Below are 27,918 nucleotides of genomic sequence, written 5' to 3' on the forward strand. Positions count from 1 at the left end.
TTTATTCATGTAAAGTGCTCTTGACTACCTACTATTCATATGCGCCATGTGCTGTGTGACCCTTTGGTACCTCACACAACTCTGCACACTCTGGGGACCCAGTTAATATGTAAAATTGGTAATAATGGTGCTCTTTTAGGCCCCATTTTAGTATCCAGAGGTTCCCAGAGTTTAGGGAAAGGAAATACTGAGGCAGTGGCTGGCATTATTTTAGGTTCTCTTATGACTGGGCATTTAAACTAATGCTGTCCTAAGAAAGCAACCTGGCTGAATAGGGGGTTTCCTGCATTTGAGAGGCTACACTAGGCAGGTAATCATGTGAACAGAGGGTATGACTGGGTCCACGTGGCCTCCACATTCCACCATAGTGGGGAGAGAGCGATTTCGGTGCTGTGGGAAAGTTCTTTTAGCAAGCTACTTGTAATCTGGATGGAGGTGATTAACTCCCTGTGGCTAGAGAGGTTTGAGGCAACACTGAGAAAGCGCAGAGCCGCTGGGGAACTGAACCGAATAACTATGACTTTGCTTCTAGTGCATGTGAGTGAGTGCTTTCACAGCAGGCTCACTTTGAAGCTGTGAGGGTGGGTAAGGCCAAAAGTGAAGCCAAGACACAGAGGATATGCTAAATATGTTCACAATCCAAAAGATAAATAAGTATTATACACAGTGTTAGTCGTTTAGTTGCATCTCTCTGTGATCCCACGGACTGTAGCCTGCCAGGCTCCTCTGTCCATGGAATTCTCCAGGCAAGAATACTGGGGTGGGATGCCGTTCCCTTCTCCAGGGGATCTTTGCCACCCAGGGATCAAACTGGGGTCTCCAGCACTGTAGGCTGGATTCTTTATCATCTGAGGCATCAGGGAAGCCCAGTATCGCACATGGATTTCTAAAAATATATACAGCCCTATGTGATGGCTCTTCTACCTTTTTCTGAGGATGCCATGAGATTTTGTGAAGTAGTTTGCAAGTATAAAGCATCGGGTAAACAGCACTTGAGAAAACGAAAATACAGCTACTACCCTGATGGTCTGCCACTGCTGGCACATGGGAGTCCAGGACTGGTACTAGTCACTCGATCCTTTGTCCAAGAATCACTATTCACATTTAGGAGAAAGATGCATGATAACACAGTTCCTTGGGAAGGTAATTAAATCCCCTGTATCCACTCTGTTTCCTTACAGGGGTTGCTCTTTTGAGAGCTTCCTTTATGAGCCAGAAGCAGGATCCTCTGCTTAGATGTGAGACAGCAGGCCATGGCCCAGGAGGATGCCAAAGCTCTCCGTTACAGCATGTTCGTGGCATTTCAGGGACACAGGTCAACCAGATCCAGGAATGCAGGCACTCCGTAACCAGATGAGGACAAAATGTTATAAATGGAACTCACTGACCCTTTTCAGAGACCTTGCCAGAGGCGTTCAGGAGAAACATACGTTCAAATTTCACAGAAGTAGGAAGAGATGTTTTAAAATCCAGAATCATACGAAAATGTTTTATAAAATAAATTATGAAAGAGATCAAATATGTCTCAGCAAAATAAACAGAAGGCATATTTCCTAAAGATATGTATATTTCAGCTTGTTATTTCTTCTTCTGATTTGATGAGCAAATGCAAGAAATAATATAAAGATATACTGTGCCAGGACCTAAGATGCATGTAGCGTAATACTGCTACAAAGAACAGAAGAGGTCAAACCTATTTCCATTTAAAATCCATCTGACCATCTTTGAACTGCTGATGCCAAAACTTCTAGTCCTGTGAGTTGACAATGAAAAGAAATCACATATAAAACATAGCTTTATTATCTAAACAAAAGGGAGGTCCTAGAAAAGCTCAACGAGTACTTGGGAGAGAGAAGTACCTCTGCCTACCTTCGTAGTCCCTACACCACTGGAAAGACAAACAGGCTGTGGCAGATAGAGCCTGGGCCCTCACTCACAAAGGGTTGATGCGAGCCAGCAATGGCGTATCCCTGGACCACTGGGTCATGCACTACGAGAGAACAGGCTGATCAGACTTCTTGAATTTTATCTTGGGAAGTCTGACGTCATTTCAGGGGACTCTCATAGCCAAGGACTTTGAAAGTCCACAATCCTGCTCTGCCTCCCATTTTGAGGGCACTTACTAGGAGACAGTTATTTCATGGCAGTTAGACAAGTAATATTATCAGAAACTGATGGTGAATGAAAAGAAAAAAACTCAAGCCTTACCCACGTAGGTGCCAGAAATGCTACCTGTTTTGAAATGACAACCTGCTCCAGAATTCTTGCCTGAAAAGCCCCATGGAAGGAGGAACCTGGCGGGCTACAGTCCAAAGGGTTGCAGAGTTGGACATGATGAGCGACTAAGCACGTGTACACTACTCGGTAGGCATATTGCAAAGTGTAGAGGCTCCAGCCATCTCAAGGTTTTACTCCCAAACTGAGCAGCATGTACATGAAGACATTAACACAAGTAGCTGTATGGTGCTCGGCTCCTCCCACGGTGACTTTTGGACAGCACGTGAGGAAGAACCCTACTAGTCACCTCAATTCCACAAACATTTTCTGAGTACCCAGCTGCAAACCCGGCACTGTGCAAATGCGGGGATGACGTGCGGAGCTTTACTAGTAGCTCCATGTCTCTCCTGCAGGGCTGACGTCAGGCCTGCCACGTTTTCAGCACGGCCCCGGCTGGCTTCCCATACTGCCTACGGCCCTGCAATGTCCTCTCAAGATTCATCCTCTTCCTCCAGTGAGCAATACTATGCCTTTGTGAGAAAGCTGACTAGAGTTAAGGGAACCACCCGTAGGTATGGAGGATAGCAAAGACAGTCACCTACTCCCATGGGGCCTGAAGTCAAGACCAAAATTTCATTAATGCTGTGGACTGATCAATGGCAATAACTTCCCTACAATCTGCTACTTCACAACGGACCTTTGAATGTACATACTATTACTCCTCTCGGAATGTGGGCCAGACCCTGAATCTTTTGAAGAATACACTTGTGTTGGCTGGGGGATGATAAAAAGAAGGATAAAAGTCATTTATCAAAGGCTTACTTACTTATCAAAGGCTTTGTACACCCACCCACCTGCACTAATTCCAAATTCCCAAGTTTCTTTCAGGTTTCAGTTCAGTGTCACTGCTCGGGGACGCCTCTCCCTATTCACAGAATATTCTCTGCAGAAGCATGGCATTCCTCCCCTTGCTGTGGCTCTGGCTAATCAGGCTGAACTTCATCTGCCTGCATGCATCTCCTGTGTCTCTCACAGTCCTCAAGGTAAGAACTGTACATAATTTCCAATGTCTATCGTGTCTAGACATGTCACCAGTGTCTCCCATGGTACCTGCCTAGCAAGTGCTCTAGAAACAGTCTGAATGGATGTTGTTTAAATGACACATATGCGTTTATGTTTTATTTCTCAACAGGCTGCAGGCTACCTGAGGTGATGGCTCACACCTCTCTGATAGGCCCTAGTAATGCCTCCCTGTGTTCACACACTGAGAAGTCATCTATAAATCTGCTGACCTGTAAAATAATCCTACAGTTAATGATCGCATTTTTTTTTAAATCACAGATAGGATTTTTTCCTTGAAAAAACTTAAAATTGTGACTCAGATTCATCTTTGTTTTAACCAGATTCATATTTGGGGCTATAACTTTATATTCTTTAGTTAGCAGTGGCAAAGCAAAGAGCCCAACAGCAATGAGAGAATGAGTGTAGACCATCTCTCTTCATCACACTCATGCTCTTTATGATCCTCCTACTCCACTGGCTTGAATCAGCTTAATTCCAAGTAGAGACTGATCTACATTCAAACTTATTTGTACAGGAGGGAAAGGTCTAATGATTGCCAGCATCCCTTCTTCCATTACCACCTATTATATATTCACAGCTCTAGCTTCCAAAGAAACTCAACTCTCAAATCAAGCTTCAGACCTGACCTCACAGTTTAATACCACTGTCTTCTGCCATAATAGAATAAAGTGTACTGAAAGTTGCTAAAGAAAATCGCACCGAGGATGGATGATTTCCAACCAGATTTTACTACGTGTGATACAGAAAACAAAGAGAACTCTGTTTGTAATTTAGGATGAGAAGCAAAATGAAATCAGGAAGTGACAGTGCAGATACATGAAAGTGGATTTCATGATATAAAACCAAAAAATTCATGTTCTTGCCTTTTCCTTAAACAGACCACTGAATGCTTTCTCAGCAAAGAGACTGAGTGTGTATGGATAGCCCACATAGAAGAACACTGGAACTTGAGTAAAGAACTTCTGGCGCCAGTTCTTTCTGGCTACCTGCTTCATCTAGATGGCCCTAACATCAAAAAAGACAGTACCTTTAGCAGGAGCTCTATAACTTCCGTGTGGACAAGTCCATGCACCGGTTCTCCATTGATGTGCGTGATCAGATCCCCAGCCTTCAGTCCTGCCTGGCAAGCTGGACTTCCTTCTTCGACATTCTAAAGTTCAAGAGGAGAAGATAGATTAGTAAGCAAACAAATGACAACCCTGACACCTACTGTCCTCTTGCAGCACAATATTCTGAGTTCATCAGCAAATGATCCTGTGAGTCTAAGAGGAAACCAGTAAAATATGGCTCACTATTTTTGTTCTGCCATCTTCCTAAAATAGGGTAATTCCTATGGTTCCTTAAGCAATATTTCAGGTGACCTGAGAAAGTATTTTAGAAAAAAAGAAGGCCAGGTGGAAAAAACTAAGAAAAGAAGGATAAAAATAAGATTATTTTGTACTATTTCTACAAGCTCGGTATATAGAGTGGATAATCAGCTTTGAAGACTAACACAATTATTAAAAAGAATTTAACTTTTGCTAAATTCAGTCCTACCACACAGATAAAGAGCAAGAGTATGAAGTAGGTCCCAAATGCCAGCTTAACAGGAAGCTCATTTGCTGTTAACCATGCCTCAGCTGATGTATTCATTCTCTAGTTTGCTGGGAATGAAAACTGGCCAGAAAGAGAGTCTCACCCAAACGATATGATGCACTGTGTAAATGTCGCTGTCTCCCACGTACACCCGGATGGCTCGAATGGTGAAACCATAGTTCTTCCCTAAACTGTGGATCACAATGGGCTGGTGTGGACTGGCAGAAGCTCCTGAAGAATCTCGGCTGGGAGAGGAATCCCTTGAGGAAGAAGGGTCCGAGGACAGGGAGTGGGGAGACATTGGACTTCCCAGTGGAGAAACAGCAAACATATCTGCAACAAAGAAGCCAGTCGTCAAAGCTTGACCAAGTGAGCCACCAGGGAAGCCGGATTACTGAGCAAGTGCTAACTAGGTAATCTGCATCAGGAAAACCCTGTCATGTTAACTTGCCTATAAAGGAACCAGTCCTTATTACTATGATTAGAACTGATTCTCTTCATATATTACCTGCAGTTCTAGCAAGGTTTCTGAGAGGGTAATGCAGGTGGATAGAGAAATTTTAAGAAAACCTCACTTCATATTCTTCAACACCAATTCTATCCTGTTTTCCTTGTTTTATGAACAAACACACTTTTTATTTATAGGTCTTGTCATTGTTTCATCTATGTGAATCTAAACAAATCCTAACTGGTCATATGAAATGGTGCACGCACAGTTGTGTGTGTGTTGTGTATGAAAAAGAATAATCTACACAAAGATGCTGTGGTTTAAATGTGAGCTCAGCAAGGGCCAGGCTATAAGCGGCCAGTGCTATTGAAGACTCCCAGGGTGCAGTGAGTAACACGGTGGCCACAGCAAGCTCGAAGTGTCCAGACTATCTTCTGTTGTAATTCCTGGGATGCGTGTGCGATCAGTCTTGTCCGACTGTTTACGACCCCATGGACTGTAGCCTGCCAGGCTCCTGTCCATGGGATTATCCAGGCAAGAATCTTACATCTGTCCAAAGGAGAACAATTAGCTAAATGCATCAATGTCCAGGCTCTTCCACTCTGACTTCATGCGGCATCTTGACACTTTTTTCCTGGCTACCTTCTGTCTCATACAAAGGCCAGCTGAACAGATCCACGCTGGTGGGCAGGGAACTTCAAAACATGCAGAGATAGAAGAAGACAGAGTAGACACACAGATCCAAACTGCTAAGAAAGCCATGCCCCTGACTCTTGTCCTCAATACATCTTTCCTTATCTCCCCAAACTGAGTAACTGACCCACATCCACCAAGAGGCGGGCCTTCTCACCAGCTCTCAGAGTGGACTGGACCACATTCCACTTACCGACCACCCTGGAGCCATTGCCTTTTGGTTGTGAACAGTCATTCAGACCAGGGTGTTTGTTTTAAGGTGCTATACGGACATCTCCCAGAAAACAGAACATGCTACAGTGAGCACTGCCCCCTCAATGAACATTTCTTTCTGCACAAATTTCAAATTTCAACAATGTAAACAATCCCTTGTATACATGGGCTGTATTCTTCCAACTGCAAGCCATCTGCAGTATAATTTGACTGATACTTCCATTCTCTTACTGTCTGTCACCTGAGTGATAAGTCACAACCACCAGGGTGTATATTTTCATCTCAGCCAGTGAAATTACACCAGACTTTGTGATTAGTAGAGGCAAAACTAGGTTGTCAAAAAATACCGCAATTCAACAAAATCATAATTAAGCCCAGTTTTTAAAATATAAGGCAGAAAATGACTGGGCTACCAGTAGGAGGAAGCATAACCCAACAGACAAGGCTGGTAAAACTTGTAATTTCAGTGCTGTCTGTGATACACTCTGCATCCCCAGAAATGAAAAACGTATGTTCTCTGTATTGATTTCCTCATTAATTAGATGAGAAAAACTATACTTAGCTTTCTGACACAGATGCTGTAAACAGCTCTGTAAAGGATATAAATGATGCTTGGTCTAGGGAAGAAAAATTATTCAGAAGAGCGAAATTTATCACTTAACTTGGGGAAGGGAGAAAGGAAAAAGAAAGAAAACAAAAGAAATAAGCCTTTGTGGGAAGTGATCCTGCCTCATCTCCTGCTGCCGAAAGAAGTGCGAAGGGGTAAGTCACGTTTGTCTTCTGGGAGCCCCGGAGGCCCTCCAGGGGGTCACTCAGGAGGGCTGTGCCAGGGCATCACCATCACTGGTTCAAGCAGTCTTGCATCTCAGCCAGCATGCCACATCGGGGGCGGGGGCACATGCACAAGCCACACAGTTTCATGCAAGCCGATGTCTCTCTACCTCCTGGGATCATGAGGGACAGGGCACTGGCAGAAAGGGACTTTGTGACTTTCCCCGAGGCTTTCTGTTTCTCTGTGCTTTCTAAGCGCTGCCGAGCCATGTGAGAGGCAGGCTCACTGGAGGGCTTGGAGGCATTGTCTGTACTGTCCACACACTCGCTTCGTCCGTTTATCTGATCCAAGTGCTCTGAAAAACTGCCAACTGTGCAAAGAAGAAGGGATAAACATTTCAGGAGAATCTGGGACAGGAGAGCTGCGGAGGTGGGAGGAGAGAGAGGGAAGGACGAACACTGGGAAACAGAGGCCCGTGTGGTGCGTGAGTCCACGTGGTGTCAGGCAAACACGGAAATCACAGGACTGGTTTGAGAAAGGTGAGTCGGAGGAGAGAGAATGAAAGAGCTGTCCATCCAGACTGCATTCTCCTTGTACACAGGTCCACTAATTCTTAGTCGACTCCATTTAACTAGAAGAACAACTGCATTTTAGAATCATTTACAACTCTAACAGACGATTCCTCCTCCTGACCCCACTGTGAAAGGTCATGAACCAAACGTCACCTTACGAACCCCATGACCACCCACAGCATACTACCATCATCCTATGATACTGGTGATCAGCATTAGCAAGGCAGTTAATACCAGCTTTTGCTAAGTGGACATCATTTAGTCACTTCATAGAGACTTATGCCCCTGTCATCTCCTACCATCTTTTCAAGACACACCTCACACTAGGCTCAGGATGTAACTTACATAAAAGCGCCTAAAGTGTCACCTCTGACCTCCCACACCTCTTTTCACTCTGAGCTCCTTGTAAATTTCACAAGCCAAGACCAAGAGTTTCTTCCACTACACGCGGCATTCTACATGCAGGATTACCCAGTGGCTCACTACGTCTTCTTGGCATTAGTCTTGACACAGCCGTATGCTGACCTGTCCTGAAACTCCTGGACCAGTGAGAAGATCTGTCCCCCTCTAAGGCAGCCACATGTCTTCTTTATTTTTAATTTTATTACCCTGAATATAAACCAGAAGGGTTTTTTTAAGTTAAAAAATTAGGACTTCCCTCAGCAGAGTAATATAAGAGAATATGCCACCATATAGAACAACGCAGAAACGGAGTATCACTGATCCCAGTCTGGTAAGTACACAGGCCCAGTGTGAAGACCGTTCTCTCTTGTCAGAAGTGACATAAGTGAAAAACAAGTCACATGACCATCTCTTTCCGTTTCTCCTATTCTTTCACAGTCTATCAGTTTTGGGATTTTTTTTTTTCTTTCTTTTTTCTTATCACTGATAATACGTATTTATCTGTCCAGAAAAAACCATGCTTATCTCCCTTTTCTTTCTACATGCTATATTAGAAGCCCCCTGTGCTTTAAAAATCATCAACACTATCATCACATTAAGATATGCAATCCACAGAGAGAATTTAATCCCATTATAAACGATCCTTTGGAAGACCAGCCAGCACATCAAAGTGCTGACCACGACATTCTTTGCCTAGGAAAGAGGCTTAATTGGATTTAACTAACATTTCTGTTGCAGTGCTCGACTCACAACGGCACAGCTAAAGTTCGGTCCTAGTTCACAGAGGTGGCATGACCCCCCAGGCGTGGTCCTCGCTAAGGGAAGCCTAGGACTCGGGACAGTGGGGCTTGAGAACAGCGCTGTCCACGGCCACCCAGGTGCTACAGGTACTGTGGGCACAGGAGAAGACCCCCAGTCATCTGTGTGACACCCATCCGACCTACTAAAGAAGATAATCTCAAGGCAAAGAACAACCCTCTTTCCACTTGTATATGCTAAACTCAACCCCATTTAACAGGGTATCTAGTCTATTCACTCTAAATTAAGAAACTAGACAAAACCTGCTTCACAAATCAAATCTCACCTCAAAAACCTTCAGCTTGCTCTGGGATAAGCTGCACACTCACTTCTCCCTCCTAGTTTGGTTTGGATGGGATCATTGACAAGCATGAATTGGAAAGCTGAATCTCTTCACGATGAATAATTTGTCAGATGCGTTCAAGTACTACACCTAAATTTTCAAGACTTTTGCTTCTCACTGATTCAAATACATTGTAGTCAAGAGAAGGAAACGAGTACAAGGCTGGACTTCCCTCACTGTTGGAGTGCGTGTCTTTTATCATCCCCTCTGCCTGCCTCTGCTGTCTCATTTCATAGCACTGCGTATAAACGTGTGAGTCTTTCCTTCCAAGGGTGGATAATGTCACTTTAATGTTCTGTAAATGTCAAGGGTTCTTTCTTTTTGATGGTGGAGCAATATAAAAATCAACAAATTTAATTTTACTACAGTCACGGTTTTCAGATTTCCTAATTACCCTTGGCTATGAGCAAATCAGCTCATCTCTCTATTCTGTATGGCCCCCAAGGTCTTTGATTATTTTTAGTGTGTGTCTGGGGGAGACAGAGAGAAAGGTGGTTTGAATCTATTAATCAAAATGCATGGCAGGACAGAGACAGATTTTTTTTTAATTATGAAAGTAATCAATCAAATGCTTAGACACCATTCCCCTCCCTCTCCCTCATAACTTTCTGAGAGTCAGTAGGCAGAAGAGTCCAAGAGATCATAAATAATTCATCATATTAAGAATAAATGTGAAATAGAGGCAGCTCTATTCAGAGTAAATAATAAACTAAGAAACACATGAGAACTTAGTAACCAGAAATACAAAGCGCTTGACATATCCACATTTGATGTGAAACCAAGAGGAACAGGAATCTGAGGCTACTAGCTTGTCTTTGCACACCTCTTCATTGCTATTATCTTGGCTCCACCAAGTTAGGACATGCGGAATTATCCCACACGGAAACAGAACTGAGAGGAAAAGAGATAAGGGGAAAACCCAACATTATTTTTCCCCATGATCAACTATCAGCTCACATGAAGCTCCACAGAACCAGACCTTTTAGTGAGTGTAAAATTTGTTATTTTGAAATGATTCAAAACAAAACAAAACAAATAGACACTGAATATTCCGTTAGTTAAAAAAAAATTTCATGATAATCATTCATGGTTATCAATATAGCATACTGGATATGGCTTAATGAAAACGTTTATTATAGCAACCTTAAGCCATACCCATATTTTTATTATTTGAAAGCATAAATGCACATTGCTCTGTGGAAGGATGTGCTATGCATAACATTTTTATAAACCAAATAATATCCGAAATGCGCCTCAAGGGCTTGCTCTGAGGGAAGCGCAAGTCCAATCATTTAATGAGGACACCTCTGTGATTAAGGGCTGCAAGTATTCATGATATATTGCTGCTGCTGCTGCTAGGTCGCTTCAGTTGTGGCCGACTCTGTGCAACCCCATAGACGGCAGCCCACCAGGCTCCCCCATCCCTGGGATTCTCCAGGCAAGAACACTGGAGTGGGTTGCCATTTCTTTCTCCAATGCATGAAAGTGAAAGTGAAATCGCTTAGTCATGTCTGACTCTTGGTGACCCTATAGTCTGCAGCCCACCAGGCTCCTCCGTCCATGGGGTTTTCCAGGCGAGAGTGCTGAGAGTGGGTGCCACTGCCTTCTCCGCCATGATACACAGGCATCCAAAAACCTATGAAGACGCTGCTCTTCTGGTCAGGAAGGCTTACTTCACACAAAAGTAACACCAAGAAGAGTTCTCCCAGGAAAGCCCTAAGCCCCTGGACTGCTTCCCACACCCCAAACTATGTCTCAGAAGTGTCTTCACCGGTTACCTAGAGGCTGGAAACCTGTGTGCAGTGGAGTGGTTTCATAGCCACACAAGATACCAGTTTGAACTCTGTCGGTATTTCTGACTCCCCTCTCCCCTCTCAATCCGTGAACCTCATGGCATGAGAATTTTGCTGCACTGACTGAGGTACAGTTTAGAGTGGAGACTATTCGGTGACTGGGTATAATGTGGCCCCACAACAAAAACCAGCTCCTTCAAGGAAACAACTACCCATGTGAACACCGGAGGAAAAACTGGCTTATGCTATATAGGTGGTGATTTAAGATGCTATTGAGGGTCCTGTTGACTGTCTGACAGGGTTGCTTACTCATCACTTTGAGTTAGATGCAACTCCACAAGACCTTTGCTGTGCCTTTGCCTCAACAATGAAGAACAAGCTCCCCTACTTCTACTTCTGAAGACCATCCAAGGGCGCCGCTGGACCCATCGGAGGACGTGAAGGCTTCAGGTGCAGCAAGAAAGACTGGCCATGCAGCCATGCTCCAAGGAGAGGGCTGATGTGTCTGATCTCAGCTCTGGGGAGTCCACCGCCCAGGACTAAGGAGTGGGGCTGTGAGAGAGTCTAGCAACACAAGACTGGTCCGAAGCCAGGCCTGGGACTCCGAGCACTGCAGTCACTTGTCAACTTGGCGGGCGATGCTGGGATGGCAGGGGCCAGCCCACGGCCTTACCTGACAGAGTGGAGCTGCTGATGGTGCTGGCCGGGGTGGTGACCTCGGGCTCCTCCTGGGCACTCTCTGCAGCAGGGAGGGCTGGCTTTTCCGGCTCCTCATGCAGCTCTCTGGGCTGGGGAGCGGCCCCATCATGTTCTGCCTCTGCTGAAACGGCCAGCTTAGGAAGCAGCCCAGAACCGAGCCTATGTCTGTTGCTGTCAGTATCCGAAGAGTTGGATGTGGATAACTGTTGCCTTAATTAAAAAAAAAATGAAGTCATATATCTATAGACACTGGAAAATTGTGTGCAAGGTGAATTTTAGGAAAAAAAAAAAACAAAAAACAGGTAAAAATGGAACTGAGATCTCCTAACCAACACATGTTGAGGGCAGTGACTTCTAAACTGTGCCAGACCAGAGGTATCCCCAGGAACCGGTCAGAAATGCACTCTTGGGGCTTCCCTTGTGGTCCCGTGGTAAGAATCCACCTGCCAATGCGGGGCACACGGGTCTGATCCCTGGGAAGATCTGATATGCTGTGGAGCAACTAAGCCCATGCACCACAAGTACTGAGCCCACGCAGAGCCCACGAGTCACAACTAGTGAGCCCACGCACTGCAAGCAGAGAGTAGCCCCCTCTCAGGGCAACTAGAGGAAGCCTGTGCAGCAACAAAGACCCAGCTCAGTTAAAAATAAATATATGAAAAAAATGTAAAAGGATAGACAATTGTCTTTTTTAAAAAAGGAAAAGAGAAACATACATTCTCAGCCCTCATCTCAGACCTCCTGGGTCAGCACTTTGCTTCCACAGGCCCTCCAGGAGATTCGGATGCATGCTCACGTTGAAGAACCACTGCCCTAGTAGCTACTGTTTACAACGCTTCTTAACAAGCATTTCACATACATTTCAGAATACTCTGAACTCCAGCTTAACGTTTCCGTGGATGGCAAAGTTGTGCTTTTAGTTTTGTCCCCAGGGTCTTCCTTCTCTTCTCCTGAATTCTGAGTACCTCGATCCATACTGCTGAAAACCTGCAAGGCAAAGAGTCAGTGCTTATTAATATCTTCTTGAAAGGGATTGTCAGAAGAAAAAAAAAAAGTCCTGGAAGAACAAGCTGAGAGTTTGACTAAGGTTTGAATTAGGGCCATGTATTCAGAAGGTACTTTCCAATGCATTTACTTGAGTCCTGAGTTGAGTGGCCAATTGTACAATTTTATTTCCTTTTGGAGTGGGGAGCTATGAATTCATCACATTCTCACCATATCTCACTATGGACTTTGTATCTGCAAACAAAATCCATAGATGCATTGGGGTCTCCAGGCCTAGGATCAATGCATGCATTAGATTACATTTAACCATGAAGTCAATCAGAAAAAGAAAATCACAGAGAAAAAGACTGAATGGCCCCCAGTCAGGTGCAGGAAGTAGAAAAATGAATTGGAATTGAGAGGGAAGAGAAAAATAAATTACCTGTTTCAAGACCCGTTGGGGGGAGATGCAGTGTGTACTTGGTGAGGAGTCAGAGTTATGTGTTTGGCTTATAAATCACATATACCAACAGGCAGCCTCATGTATTGATACTGGGATTTCTGAAGGGGATCATAGCTTAAGCAAACTGAGGTCTCTGCTGTACCACCGGCAAGACGGAAGCATAAACAGAGAGCTGAGAGTCCAACCCAGGAAGCACTCGTTACGCCCAAGCCAACCAACTGCTGTTCTCATGGGGATGGCCCTTATAGCTCCTATAATCTCCTGGGATTAGGAGGAAGGTAGTGAAAGAACCCCACTTCAGTACTCTTGCCTGGAAAATCCCATGGACAGAGGAGCCTGGTGGGCTGCAGTCCATGGGGTTGCCAAGAGTTGGACACGACTGAGCGACTCCACTTTCACTTTTCACTTTCATGCATTGGAGAAGGAAATGGCAACCCACTCCAGTGTTCTTGCCTGGAGAATCCCAGGGACGGGGGAGCCTGGTGGGCTGCCGTCTATGTGGTCACACAGAGTCGGGCACGACTGAAGCGACTTAGCAGCAGCAGCGAAAGAACAGGAGACAGCAGAGAGGGAGCAGCTTAGGGGATGGCTTTGACAGGCTAGAGAACAGGTACCAGGAGAGCCTGAACTCTGTCATCAGCTTCCTTCCTGGCTCTGCTCTAGACCTGGGCCTCCCCTCCAGGGAAATCCCTGCCTCTCTGTGTCATTCCTGTACCCAGGGAGGGCAGTGTTGGCCAATCTGCAGAGCACTCCGGGTAGTCACTTAGAAAAAGCTACGGAACACTCTCAAATCACTCATTGCTATAGAAAAGCTACACAATAATGCTGTAAAATGCCATGGCAACAGAAAATATAGCTTGAGTGAAAATAGCAAAATGAAGGTAGGGTGCCCTGTAGGTTCATTTCTATCGTCCTAGGGCCCTGCTTATCTCAGGACTATTAGGTGTGTCTTTGGTTTGTCTTTTAAATCTTCCCACTACCAGTCAAAAAGCACCTTTCTCCAACATTGATTTTGATCTATTTCCAAAATTCTAGCTTGGCTGGCCTACTGCCCCTTTAATATATCTTACAATTTCCATCACTGATGAAGAGATTGTCTCATTTCACAATCAACTGTCTCCAAGTGAATGGGCTTATATCGAGGACTAAGCCTTCTCCTTTATGTTGTATCTGTGGAATCCTAGAAGAGGGCTGTGCACACAATGAGCTCAAAGTTCTTCTTATAAAGGCAATGGGAAGATGCCTCCATGGCCCAGCAAGAGCTAGACCATGGTCAACATGGAGACCCTCTATGTTTATGCCATATTTCACTTACCTTAGAAAACCTATGTGAACATGAGGAAAACTGCCTTATTTCCACATTAAAGTCTTCATCATTCGTGTCATCTTCTTCCTCGGTCTCCATATGATGGTACTTCTCTGACCGAGCTGCAGGGAAAGGTTTGGAAAGCAGTTTCAATTACTCAGAATTTCAGCTTTTAACTTAGTTATTTTAATTATGAGTTTCTCTATCAAGGCAACATTATGTTTCAGAACTCATGGGTTCAGGACTGAAAGGTACCTATCAAAAACAGAGCTGATTTTCCACAAAGAAAAGCCCAAATAATGTTTTATGTCAGATAATGCACGTACTATCAAAATAACTTGTGTCATCTTCAGATTCCAGTTGGGGAATAAATTCTGCCTTCTGTCTCAGCAAACTGTTCCAGTCTAAGCAACGGAAGAATCGATGCTGTTTGACTTCATATGCACCACCTTAGGGTAGGGAGTGGAGGGAAAGAACAGAGGGAAAAGTGTTCAGTTCTCCTCCCAACAAAGGTAAGCATCAGTTTTTAAGAACAACAGAAAAAAAAAAAAAGTTCTATCAAGAGAAAATTAAAGAAATCAGGGAAATTTTTTTCACGCTACAACCCAAAGCTCCAAAAATTTTCCCATAATTTATCAGCAGGGGATTTGATTTTGCTAACAGCAGTTGCTATGACACAGTTTTTCTTTGTTAATTTTTCCATGACTTCCTCCATTTTTCAAAAGTTAATGACACGGCCACTTAAAATCCCATTATGCTGAACCTGGGGACGTGGACACACACTGGCCCAAAGCAGACTTGCTGCTTATAACTCCCTAAAATTCTAAGATGGCATAAAACGTGCTCATGGCAGTAACTCCTCTGGAGGTAAGTTTTATTTTTTTGGTGGGGGGTACCTACCACAGTCGATTTCTCTTTTTCTCTTTTTCTAAAAGTTATATATATATATCTAGGCCACTAGGGCCTTCGTTGTTGCACACAGGCTTTCTCTAGTTGCAGCGAGTGGGGTTACTCTCTAGTTGTGGCCTGTGGCCTCTAGGACATGCAGGTTCAGTCACTGACTGAGGCATGTGAAATATTCCCAGAACAGGAATCAAACCCATGTCCCCTGCATTGGCAGGCAGATTCTTAACCACTGGAACTCCAAATGAGTCCAAAAATTTTATTTTTAATTGGAGGATTATTGTTTCACAATATTGTGTTGGTTTCTGCCATATATCAAGATGAATCAGCCATAGGTATATGTATGAAGGTAAGATTTTAATAAAGCTGATAATATATAATGGTTATCATTCAATTTTACTGGATTGTCCATTAACATTGGTAGGAATTAGGTTCTATGGCTTACAGAGTCTTAAATAAGAAACTGGCAAACTTGTTTGATAGATTTATAATACGTGTGATGAAAGCAATCACAATTCCTAAGTTTTAGGTTTCTTTTTGCCTAGTGAGCCTGATAGGACAATTCAGTGAATTGAATTAATATTTGTAATTCAGTTTATGATTTTAAAGAGATTTTGAAGGGCAGACCCCATCAAAGTATTACACTGTCCCTCATGTAAAGGGACTTCCCTTGTGGCTCAGCTGGTAAAGAATCCACCTGCAATATGGGAGACCTGGGTTCGATCTCTGGGTTGGGAAGATCCCCTGGAGAAGGGAAAGGCTACCCACTCTAGTATTCTGGCCTGAAGAATTCCATGGACTGTATAGTATACTTTCTGCCCTGATTGCTCAGTTGGTAAAGAATTCGCCTGCAATGCAGGAGACCCTGGTTCGATTCCTGTGTTGGGAAGATCCTCTGGAGAAGAGATAGGCTATCCACTCCAGTATTCTTGGGCTTCCTTTGTGGTTCAGCTGGTAAAGAATCTGCCTGCAGTGTGGGAGACCTAGATTCAATCCTTGGGTTGGGAAGGTCCCCTGGAGAAGGATAAGGCTACCCACTCCAGTATTCTGGCCTAGATAATCCCATGGACTATATAGTCCACAGGGTTGCAAAGAGCTGGACATAACTGAGCGACTTTCACTTTCCCATGTAAAGAGAAGGTACACGTTATAAAAATCTCACCATGAGACACACCCCCATCCTACCATCAACATGCACACTGTTGATGGGGGAGATAAGGAAAATTCAATCTTGAAACAATTTCAGGAAGAGATACTTCTCGCAAGACTAGTACCAGGATCTAATCCATCTCCCAACCAGGAGATGCCCCTCAACAGGGGTTGCAAATGCCTCTTTAATGCAGTTGTTACCCATGCTTCTCGTCCTGTCCTCGGTGAGGTACAAAAGGAATAGGGTGAGAAATATAAGCTGAATGAAAAATCTTGGGGCAGGGGAGGTATCTGTAAAGTTCAAAGTCATCGTTCTGTCCTCACTGGGCCTCACTTGAGCACAAGGAGCAGGTTGGCTAGGGCTCTAAACCAGTGAAAGGAAACCAATGTTTTGAAAATGATGAAATGAAGAGAAAAATGCCAAGTGAAAAAAATCACCCCCTAAAAGGGAGAATCGGTTCTTTACAAAGTATGATTAGACTCTTCATCTAGAATTCAGTAGGCTTTTTCCTTGTTTACAGCACAATACTCAAGTCTGATTTTGAGCCCAAGAGCAACAACATCAGCAGCTGGGATTTGAGGGCCAACTTTGACAAGTATTACACAAGAGACAGGAGGCAACTTGCTTCTTTTAATTAAACCACTGAAAGTAATGCCTCGTAGTAGGCATTGTCAGCTCCATTTTTTGGATGGGTAAAGCAAATAAGCAGTAAACCATACTGGGTCAAGATCGTCCGGCGAGGAAGGGTTAGAGGGGCTGAGCTGAGGTCTGTCTAAAGACCACCAGTCCATCCTCAGTGCCGCAGCACCACAGGCCACGCAAGGGGAGGCCTGGTTTAGTTTGGATCCTACCCTGCCCTCTCTCTCGCATCAACTCTCAAATGGATTCACCATGTGGGTATTGGGGAAGGGAGCCACACACCCAGCTCCCCAGCATCTCTGCCTAGTCCAACTCCAGTCCTCCGTGCATCCTGGTTCTCATCCACCCCAACAAACATCCCCAAACACAGCTGCCGGGGATGTTTTCTTCCAGTGATCTTTGCTTGGAGACAATCAAAGGGCTTAAATATGCATCAATTCGGTTCCCTCACTGTGCCAGTGACACTGAGGTCCAAAGAGTCAGGCCCTACCTCGTGGCCTACCAAGCACTGTACAGCTGCCACTCTTGGGACCTCATCAAATGACAGCTCTGGAACATCCAGGTCATTCAACTTTACCCAGAAAAGTAGAGTTCTCTGGACCCAGAGGCTCAAAGGACACTTCCAGACCATATCCAGACGGTTTGCTCCCTGACCTGCACCCTGGGACACATATTGGTGAGAGCCTTCACTTGCTCTCTATAGAGAATGACAAATGGGCCCTCCCCAGGCAGCCCAGCCCACTGCTGACCCAGTGCCCAGGTCTCAACCATTGGCCTCTGTGCCCCACTGAGAAGCAGTTGCTTATCACTGAGCCCTGTTTTTCATGCACTTCTGGAGAGAGGGGGAACAAAAGAATCAAAAGGACATACCAGAGAAAAATTAACCCTGGGCTAACAACCTCAAACCTGGGGCTTCCCAGGTAGCTCAGCTGGTTAAAAACCCACCTGCAATGCAGAAGACCCCAGTTCAATTCCTGAGTCAGGAAGTCATCCCTAGAGAAGGGATGGACTACCTACTTCAGTATTCAGCTTCCCTGGTGACTCAGACAAAGAATCCGCCTGCAATGTGGGAGATCTGAGTTTGATCCCTGGGCTGGGAAGATCCCCTGGAAGAGGACATGGCAACCCACTCCAGTATTCTTGCTTGGAAAATCCCCATGGACATAGGAGTCTGGCAGGCTACAGTCCATGGGGTCGCAGAGTTGGAAAAACTGAGCATCTAAGCACGCAGCACAACCTCAAACCTAGAGAGTGTGTTGAAAAGCAGAGACATTACTCCACCAACGAAGGTCCGTGTAGTTTTCTCAGTGGTCACGTACAGTTGTGAAAGCTGGACCATAAAGAAGGCAGAATGCCAAAGAATTGATGCCTCTGAACTGCAGTGCTGGAGAAGACTCCTGAAAGTCCCTTGGACAGCAAGGAGATCAAACCAGTCAATCTTACGGGAGATCAACCCTGAATATTCACTAGAAGGACTGATGCTGAAACTCCAGTATTTTGGTCATCTGATGTGAAAAGACGATTCATTGGAAAAGTCCCTGATGCTGGGAAAGATTGAGGATAGAAGGAAAAGAGGGCATCAGAGGATGAGATGGCTGGATGGCATCACCGATGCAATGAACATGAACTTGGTCAAACTTGGGAGATGGTGAGGGACAGGGAGGCCTGGCATACTACAGTCCATGGGATCACAAAGAGACAGAGATGACTGGGTGACTGAGCAACAACCTCTTGGAATAATATAGATGGTGGCTTTATGAGCCAAATACAAATCATCAGACACAGGAACTCATCAAATGTCACTCTCACCTTAAGAATTCACCAGAAAGGTAAAGGAAGGGAAAGTGATCATTTCTCGAGCTCCTGTTCTGCACCAGATTAATGCAACCACATACCTCCTCCAACGTGCCCACACTCAATCCTACAATAATCCTGTGAGGTGTGTGACATGCTTATTTCCATAGATTAGGAAACTGAGACTCCGGGCAATGAAGAAATGACTTATGACCTCCCAGCTGGCTCATGGGTGGGAATGAGTCACATCTGAGCAGGTCTCAAGTCCAATAAGCCCAGCTGCTCTCAATATTCTACAAGTTCAAAAGTCAAGTTCAAGTATGACAAGGTCCCAAATCGCAAGTTAGGGTTTGGCACTAGTGAGCTTTTCTCTCCTTTCACAGAATTTTCTTAAACATCCATTATGTTCTTCACACTCCTTTTCTCAGCCTCTCTAGTCTCTCGGGCAAATGTGCATTTTGCACATTTTCATGGTGCCCTCTTAATATGCATCAAATCCAAACACTGTCATTGGAAGCAGCATGGCAGACTTGCGGGATTCTCAGACTCACTCTCTGGGCCCTACTGGGACCCGTCACATTGGACCTGCCTGTTTGGCAAGCTCTCCTTGACAACGCTGAGACCTTGGGCAGGGTCCTTTAAAGTCTCTTTCAAGCTTCTGCTAGATTTGTTTCTCAATCTGTCAAACCCTGAAAAGACTGAAAGCAGCAGTCAAGGAGAACATGTGCAAAGATAAGCTGCAGCATATAACGTACAGACGTGGATGTTCTGACCACCAGCTGTAGCCCTGTCTTGCTAAGTAACGGCCAATCGAGAGCCCACACATTCCTAGGAGAGAGAAATGGGCAGAGTAAATAGGAAAACTCCCCAAAGTGACGCGCGAACACTGAAGAGAACTCTTTAGCAGGAGTGCTGACATGATTTCTATACATTGTTAGCTTTACCTTAGAACAATACTTCCCTGGGACAGTTGATTAGACTATACAAACAGATATTTCTATTGCTGCAGGGCAATCTTAAAATGCCTCTGCTTCTCACATTTGACTCAAGTGAGTAAAACCACCTCTCAAATCTCTGTACCACACAGAGCCTTGACTGCCATTCTTGGACAGCTATGCTAATCTCCTGAACCATAAGGCAAATCCAACTGTAGATCACAGGCAGAGGGAAATAACCAGTTTGCCAGTCACTTCAGACAAAAGGAAATCCAAATAGGGTGATAAGAAAGATAAAGAATTCTGTTCAAAGAGTTCAATCAGCTCAAAGGTGGGAGCACACTCACCATTCCTAAGTCTCATATGCCAAAGGGGAAAGCATGGGATTATACAAGCAAGAAAAATACAAAATGACAACACCAGCAGCAATGTCACATCTGGTCCCAATAGACAGCGTTGATGATCTTTTATCCTCACAGTGATCCTGGGATGCAGACCTTCTATCAGCTCCACTTTATGGATGAGGGAGTGAGGCACAGAAAGGGAAGCAACCTGCTCGTGATCACACAGTTCAGATTTAAACCCTGGCAAGCTGACAACTGAGTTTATGCCTTTAGCTTCCATTATATCGCCTTTCCTAGGAAAAGGCCCACTTATCCAAGGAAGAAAGCAGAAAGCACATGGTATTGTAGCATAAAGGCTTCCCAGGCAGCACAAGTGGTAAAGAACAGCCCTGCCAATGCAGGAGATGGAAGAGATGCAGTTCGATCCCTGGGTGGGGAAGGTCCCCTGGAGCAGGGCATGGCAACCCACTCCAGCTTTCTCGCCTGGAGAACCCCATGGACAGAGGAGCCTGGCAGGTTACAGTCCATATGGTCACGAAGTTGGGCACGACTGAAGTGACTTAGCATGCACGCAGGCACTCTAGCACAAAACTCAACTCAAATTAGTTTTCCTAGTTGAGTTCTGATTTTAAAACTTCTTGGGAATTCCCTGGTGGTACAGTGGTTAGGACACTGGCTTTCACTGCCATTGACCTGGGTTCAATCCCTGGTTGGGGAACTGAGATCCCACAAGCCTTGTAGTGTGGCCAAGAAAAAAAAAAAATTAAAACAATGAAAGCTTCTTGGATTCTCTAAGGCAGGGTCTTCCAGGTTTTTCTGCTAAGAGCCAGACAGTAGATGTTTTAGGCCTCTTGGGCCATGGAGTTGGTCATGACTACTCAGCTCAGCCAAGCAGCATGAAGACAGCCATAGAGAATGTGCAAGTGAACAGCACTGCTGTGATTCAATAAAACTTTATTTACAAAATAAAGATTGGGTCCACGGATTTTAATGCATCATCAGAAACTCTGGGTAGCACAGCAGTCCATACTTAAGCAAGAAAAGAGCTCTGCAACTGAGGAAGCTCTGAGCAAAAGTGGAACACAATATAAGATATATATATTTGGTGTTTTTGCAAATGATTTCTGTCTAGGAAAAACTGAGTGAGAGAATGATCTCATCAGCATTTTATCTTTCTAGTAAAATGGGGTAGGACGAAACAGCTCAGAATAAACAACCCAGCAAGTCAACAATTGTCACTGATGAAAATTTTTATCAATACAGTGTGTATGTGTGATGTGTGCTGTATGTGTGCGCATGTGTGTACATTATGTGTATTTAATATTTAGACTCATCTAGGTAAATTCACATACTGGAGTTGGCTAGGACTGTATTGCAATCTCTGTCTATTAAGAATATAAGGAAGAAAAGGAAAAGGAGTTTGGAAAAACAAAAAACTAGTAGTAGAACAGTCAGAAGAAATAATCAGCAAGAAATAAATCTACTACCTTCTTTATCTTGAATGTTAATGTTTTTTAACCCTCTTTCTTGGGCCATGGTGCTGATCACCAAGACAGGATAGTATGGCTCAACCCAAGGCACTCGTTTCTAGTAATTAGTTCAAATACTGATAACCTGTTTCAGAACTTGTAGATAGTAACTGCTGGGTCAAATCCTTCCAGAGGGAAAAAAAAACTCTCCATACTCCTAACCTTCTGTTTCAAATTTTTAAGATTCATGCTTTTCAAGACAGAAGAGTTACATGTGCCCTTTGCCCTTGAAGTTTTCTTCCAGAGAAATTTTACTGACTGAAACAAAGTAAGAAAAATTTCTGCTTTCCAAAAAAGAACAACAGCAGAACAACAGCCACCAACCCTCATAGCATACATACTGCTCTGAATCAGAAAAAAAAATTAAATATTGTTATACTGTATTGTAGTCATATTCTGCATCAGTCAACAGATGTTTCCCATGCAAAAAACAAAACAAAAATACAAACCTCTGAGTGCTCCACACTGACATTATTTCATTAGCAAAATTAAAACGTATGTGCTCTAACCTGTTCCCAGTCTCTCCAGGGGATTCTGCCTGAGGAGCAAGGTAATCAGATCCTGGGCATCAGGGGGTGGAGCCTCATCCTTTTCAGGCCAGTTGATCTCATCTAAAAGGAAGAAAGGAAGCTGATAGTCTGTATTGCTCAAATGGTGGTCCACGTCCCAACACTATGGATAGCATCCAGGAGTCAGAAACGCAGAACTTCAAGTCCCACTCCACCAGCTGAATCGGAATCCACAGCTGATTCCTCCAGTTGATTCCCAGGATCAGTCAAGTCTGAGAAGCACTGTTGCACAAGATATGTATAGGACTGCTTTCAACAAGGCAGTGTGAGAACATTTCAAATGAGTATCTCTCATTTACCTTTTTGATTCATTTTTCTTTGGTAGAACTGACACTGCAATTTAGTCCTCTCAATATTAAGAGGCCTCAATATAGTGGAAACTCTAAACTCCTATGTTTAACGCAATCACCCACCCAGGGATCATGGGGAATCAGATTTTCTCTTCTCCTATCATACTTAACTGAGAATCTGGCCACAACTCTAGAGTTCTTCTGCTTTGAGGAGTGAAAAATAATTTTGTGAAAATAACTATCTCCAGAGACAAAGAAAAGGTTAAAATGCTAAGACTGAAGAAGAAGAAGAAAAGAACCCAAAGAAATAGTAGTAATGGAAGTATTTAAAATCTGCCATAAATATTAGAATAGGTTCTACATTCTCAAGGAGTTGGCCTGAAGATAGGTGTGCATGCCAGTGTGTATGGAAATGCAATAAAAACATGAGTTATTTTTGTGTGTGCCTGCCTCTAGCTTCCTCTCCTGCAGTTTAAATCTGATTTGGAAAATAAAACATGAATATGCATCTGAGCCGCAAGGCATTGAGAAAACAAAGCCAGCATTTGCTGCTTGTGTTAATTAAACAGTTGATTCCTCTTGCCACTCAGGCTTTGGTATATCAGAAGACAGTCTAGTTATAAATCCATAAAGAGCTCAGATATTGTATAAAAGGGTTATACACTGCAGGCAACTCACAAATCTACTTTGTTCAAGTTTACAAAGATGCCTGGCTTGCAAAGTCACTGACAGAAAATAATGCTGTGATTAAAAGGCTCCTTATACCAAAAGGAATTATGCCCCTATTTCCAGCGTTGGGCCTTCTAAGTACAGTCCAGAAGGGACCAGAGGTGGGTGAAGATGTGAGTGATGACTAACAAACTTAGAGTAAGAGAGGCCTTTCTGATCTCTGCTTCAGGAACATTTATAAAAACAGCAGGTAGGGTAGTAATAGGCCTATTTAATTATCATTTAGTTTTGCCACAAGCCACATAACAATAGTTAGGGTCAGCTTGCAGGTTAAGATCTAAAGGTTATTGAATTTAAATGAAAGATGAACAGCTGTTAAGAAATAACATTACACCATAACAACTACCAATGAAATCATTAACAATCTGTGGATTAAATTTGCTTCCTCCCCATTCTCATTATTTATTATTTGGTAGACATTTGTTTTAGGGTTTATTACATTTTTGCTAATTTCTTCACTGTGCCAATAGCCATTTTCCCCATTTATGCAAATGTTATCCACATCAACCTTTTCTTCCCTGGTGCAACTCTCCTATTATGGAAAGGAACACTGGACAGCAGTGAAATCATTTGCAAATCCCACACCAATTTCTTTTGCAGATAAAGCATGCCATAAAAATCAGTTACATCGCTAGTACTAAATTCCATGTTAACAAAACTTCTTCAGATCAATTTCCAACACAAATGGCTCCGTTGAGTTTGTGAAAGTCAGTTTCATGCTATGATGAGTGAGTTCTTTTAATTTGTTGGCTAAACCATTTGATAAAGGTTAACAATTTAGTAGTAAAAACAATAATACTCCCCAGCATTACATTAAAAAGCTGCTTCCCAACGGTAGCCTAGAGATAACTCCTGACAATATTTACCACTGATGACTTGTCCAAATAGCTCTTCTGGAGTGTCCCCAAAGAATGGCACGCATCCAACCAGAAATTCATAGAGGATAATCCCCATGGCCCACCAGTCCACTGGCTTCCCATAGCCCTGCCTCAGAATCACTTCTGGTGCAATGTATTCAGGTGTGCCACAGACCTAAAAGATGATTGCAATATTAGAATAATTGGAATATTAGACACAAATTAAAATGAGCAAGATGGCTCAATATCAATTATTTTGCCTAGAGTGCACCTGCTCAACCCCATGGACAAAGAACTTAAGACCAGCGATTCGCAATCATTATCTATCATACCAAAGGCAATGAATTACTTAAATACCAAAAAAAGGCAAAGCTTAAAATGCTGCTTTAACAGAGGACTGTGTGTAATATCTAATTTCAAATTTGAATAGCTTTACTTACTTTGCAAAAACATTTGTAATCCCTGAAATTTAAAATAATACTGCACTTTTTTTCATCTGTCACTCTCAGAGAGTTTTAGTATTTATACAACCGAAATATATTCACATCCTGGTTACTTCATAAAAGCTTGATGGTTGAGACATGTTCACCTTAAGTAACTGTACAATGAACAGATTGTGGGCACATGGTAATGAGGCGTGCTTAAAGAGAAATGGTCCATGGCTCGGAGTTTAGCACCCGTGATTGTACGACGTATCATGAGCTTCATGAGGACTCTACTGAGACTCTTGAATTCCTTACAAAAACAGTTTTCCATTTGTCTCTCTCACACTCTCACTTGTGAGCAATTACATCGTTCGTCTTACTAATAGAGCTTAATGCTGGGGGAGGAATGTGGAGGGACCTATAGTTCAAAGAGGTCCTGGGAGAAAAATGGGAGCAATTTGCACTTTATTAAATGTAAGGCTTATCAAGACATCTAAAGCCCCAGCGCTAATACGAAGACAGCCTAGGCAAGTTTTGGTTCTGAATCTCATTGGCAATGCTGTACTTTGTATTAGAAATGATAACCCACTCCAGTATTCCTGCCTGGAGAATCCCATGGACAGAGAAGCCAGGTGGGCCACAGTCCATGGGGTCGCAAAGAGTCAGACCCGACCACGGGACCAACACTTACTAGGACTGAGCAGCATGCGACCTTACCTGCTTGTCCAGGAACTCTCGGGCATCCTTCTCAATATGACCCTCGTAAAGATTGGTAGTCATGCTCATGAGTCCCACCTTGGATAATCCAAAATCTGTCAGCTTTATGTGCCCCATGGAGGTGACCAACAAACTGTGAAGCAGAAGAACATGTATGACAATGCTCCTTGGAAGCTCATTGTTTTGTTTTTACTCTTCTCCCTTCCACTGACAGTTTTTAAGACTATGTAGTATAGAGGTATCAATCTTATTATAAAATCCAGCCTGCAAAGAGATGAAGTCACACAAAGATGTTAAATATATTAATGTATATCTGGCAGCTGAGTGTAATCCACAACGGAGGGCTGGAGACTGGGACCTGCTCGTCTTCCCTGGAGCATCTACATACAGCATCACTTACAACTCAGAAAAATTCAAGTATGGAACTCTGACGCCTTTGCATTTTCAGAATTAAAAAAATAACTGAGAAAGGGCTACCGATAATGCTATGTTACACATCAGCAACTAAGATAAGCTACCAATCTATGATTCAAATAAGATAAAGAACTTGGAAGAAAAACATAGTATTGTTTCAGACTTTAACTTCTGGCTCAAACTTAAGTTTCTACTCACTAAGGACAAGACCTACATCTCATATACATGCAAAGAATGCACATTTGAAAGCTTTATGAATTTAGAGTTTAAATTTTTTTTTTCATTTTAAGTGGCTAATTTAAAAAATTAAAAGAGGAGTCTAAAAAATAAAGCTATTGGAAGGATATATGCTGAAATTCTAATAGTTGTGTTTGGTAATTTTGTGAATGAATTTTTTTTTTTGTACTTTCCAAATCTTCTGGAATGAGCATGAGTTAATTTTATCATAAAGTTTTCAGCACACTGAAGAACTACTTCTAGAGGCATCTCAAATTAGTGGAGAAAGCATGAAACATTTTAATAAATGGTGTCAAGAAGGATACCTAGACTTTGGTGGGAAAACAGTGTATCTGTATCTCAAATCAGACAACAAAATGAACTCCACATAGATTAAAAATTAAATAATAAATTATGAATAAAATAGAATAGATTCTACAAGAATATCATCTTGGAGGAAAAAAGAATTATCTAAATATGATTCTAAATGCAGAAACTATCCAGAAAACAACTCATGGCATCCTATGTACCTATTATTTACATAATAAAAAACTTAAAAAAAAATAAATTAACCCTGGCTTTATATTCTTTTATTTGCTTCTTATAAGCTATCATTATAAACATCATAGCCTTTAAAAAAATTATGGAAAAATTATAAATTCTGCTAAAAATAACTTTGGAGAACATTATGGGAGAATTTTAAAATGTGCAAAGCAGCATTCAAAGAAAACATTTTTTAAAGACAAAAATTTCGCCAGTCTATGTCCGACGCAGGATACAGCATGCTTGGGGCTGGTGCACGGTGATGACCCAGAGAGATGTTATGGGGAGGGGGAGGGGGGTTCATGTTTGGGAACGCATGCACACCCATGGTGGATTCATGTCAATGTATGGCAAAACCAATAAAAAAAAAAAAGACAAAAATTTATATTATGTGAAAAATAGACATATTGCATCAGTGTACATACTTGTCTGGTTTCAAATCCCTATGTACAATTCCATAATTATGTAGATATTCCAAGGCCAGGACCGTCTCAGCAAAGTACATCCTGGCCATATCAACGGGGAGAGGACCCATGTTCTTCATTAAGGTAGCGCAGTCACCCCCTATAAAACACAAGAAAAAGACTTAGCAAGTACTATATCAGCTGGGATTAAAGACCACCAGTTTAGACTGCAGAATTTCAAAACAGAATGGCCTCTAACCACAAAATCCATCATGCTCCTAAGTGGAGACTGTGTTAGGTAATCATGTTTCTACTTCAGATGTACTGTGAAGAAAATACAGACTTCTATTTAAGAAGCACTGTTCACGAGGGAGCAGATTTGACCTGAAGTGAAACAAAAAGTTGAAGAACTAATGATGTGTTTTAGGAACAGTGTGACAGTTTAAAGTACAATAAAACCCATGGCTGATTCATGTCAATGTATGGCAAAAACTACTACAATATTGTAAAGTAATTAGCCTCCAATTAAAATATATAAATTAATTAGAAAATATATGATAAACCATTTTAAAACATGGATTCTGGAATCAGGCTGCCTGAGTGCAAATTCCAGCTTTGATTCTTATAGGTGGGGACATCTTAGGCAAACTGGTCTTGGTCCTTTTGTCTGCTATGTCAGGATATGAATAACATCATCCCTTTTATTATGAGGATTAAATGAAGTAATCTATGTAAAGAATTCATGATGCTGTCAACACATATTAAACATGTGATAAACATTAATGATTGTTGTTAAAATAACCACAGCAAAAGTTAATAAAGTACTGGTGTGGTGAAAAGAACACTGGGTAGAAGTCATACAAGTTATGTTTTCATCTTGTATCTACCACTAAATATCTAGTGAAACTTGGGTTTCAGTTCATTCACCTGCAAAATGAAAATGCTATTTAATATTTCTTCAAATTGTAAAGTTTTGGGATTCTGTTCAAATAATTACAAGGGCTTAAATCAGATGCTTTGAAAACTGTTTTGGCCCTTGCTTACCTATTCATTTTATAGTTTTGTTTATGTTAATAAGTCATGGCTACTGAAACACTCA

The 27,918-nt window shown here is 42.8% G+C and overlaps 1 protein-coding gene across 8 annotated transcripts in view; it reads right to left on the reverse strand.

The window, feature by feature from the left end:
- The window catches only part of MAST4 (microtubule associated serine/threonine kinase family member 4), a 618,638-nt gene that overhangs the window by 14,687 nt on the left and 576,033 nt on the right, over positions 1-27,918 (reverse strand). For 7 of the 8 annotated variants that reach the window (XM_069556212.1, XM_069556211.1, XM_069556209.1 and 4 more), the window contains 11 exons: positions 26,841-26,979; positions 25,243-25,375; positions 24,110-24,275; positions 22,165-22,266; positions 14,688-14,810; positions 14,371-14,483; positions 12,468-12,595; positions 11,583-11,818; positions 7,171-7,371; positions 4,979-5,208; positions 4,328-4,450 (listed from right to left, as the gene is read on the reverse strand). In XM_069556212.1, coding sequence (XP_069412313.1) covers positions 4,328-4,450; positions 4,979-5,208; positions 7,171-7,371; positions 11,583-11,818; positions 12,468-12,595; positions 14,371-14,483; positions 14,688-14,810; positions 22,165-22,266; positions 24,110-24,275; positions 25,243-25,375; positions 26,841-26,979 — 1,694 coding nt within the window. The remainder of the gene's footprint in view (positions 1-4,327; positions 4,451-4,978; positions 5,209-7,170; positions 7,372-11,582; positions 11,819-12,467; positions 12,596-14,370; positions 14,484-14,687; positions 14,811-22,164; positions 22,267-24,109; positions 24,276-25,242; positions 25,376-26,840; positions 26,980-27,918) is intronic. The other variant, XM_069556213.1, reaches the window with a different exon arrangement.

This window comes from Ovis canadensis, chromosome 16 (assembly GCF_042477335.2).
Source record: "Ovis canadensis isolate MfBH-ARS-UI-01 breed Bighorn chromosome 16, ARS-UI_OviCan_v2, whole genome shotgun sequence".
Classification (NCBI taxonomy): Eukaryota; Metazoa; Chordata; class Mammalia; order Artiodactyla; family Bovidae; genus Ovis; species Ovis canadensis.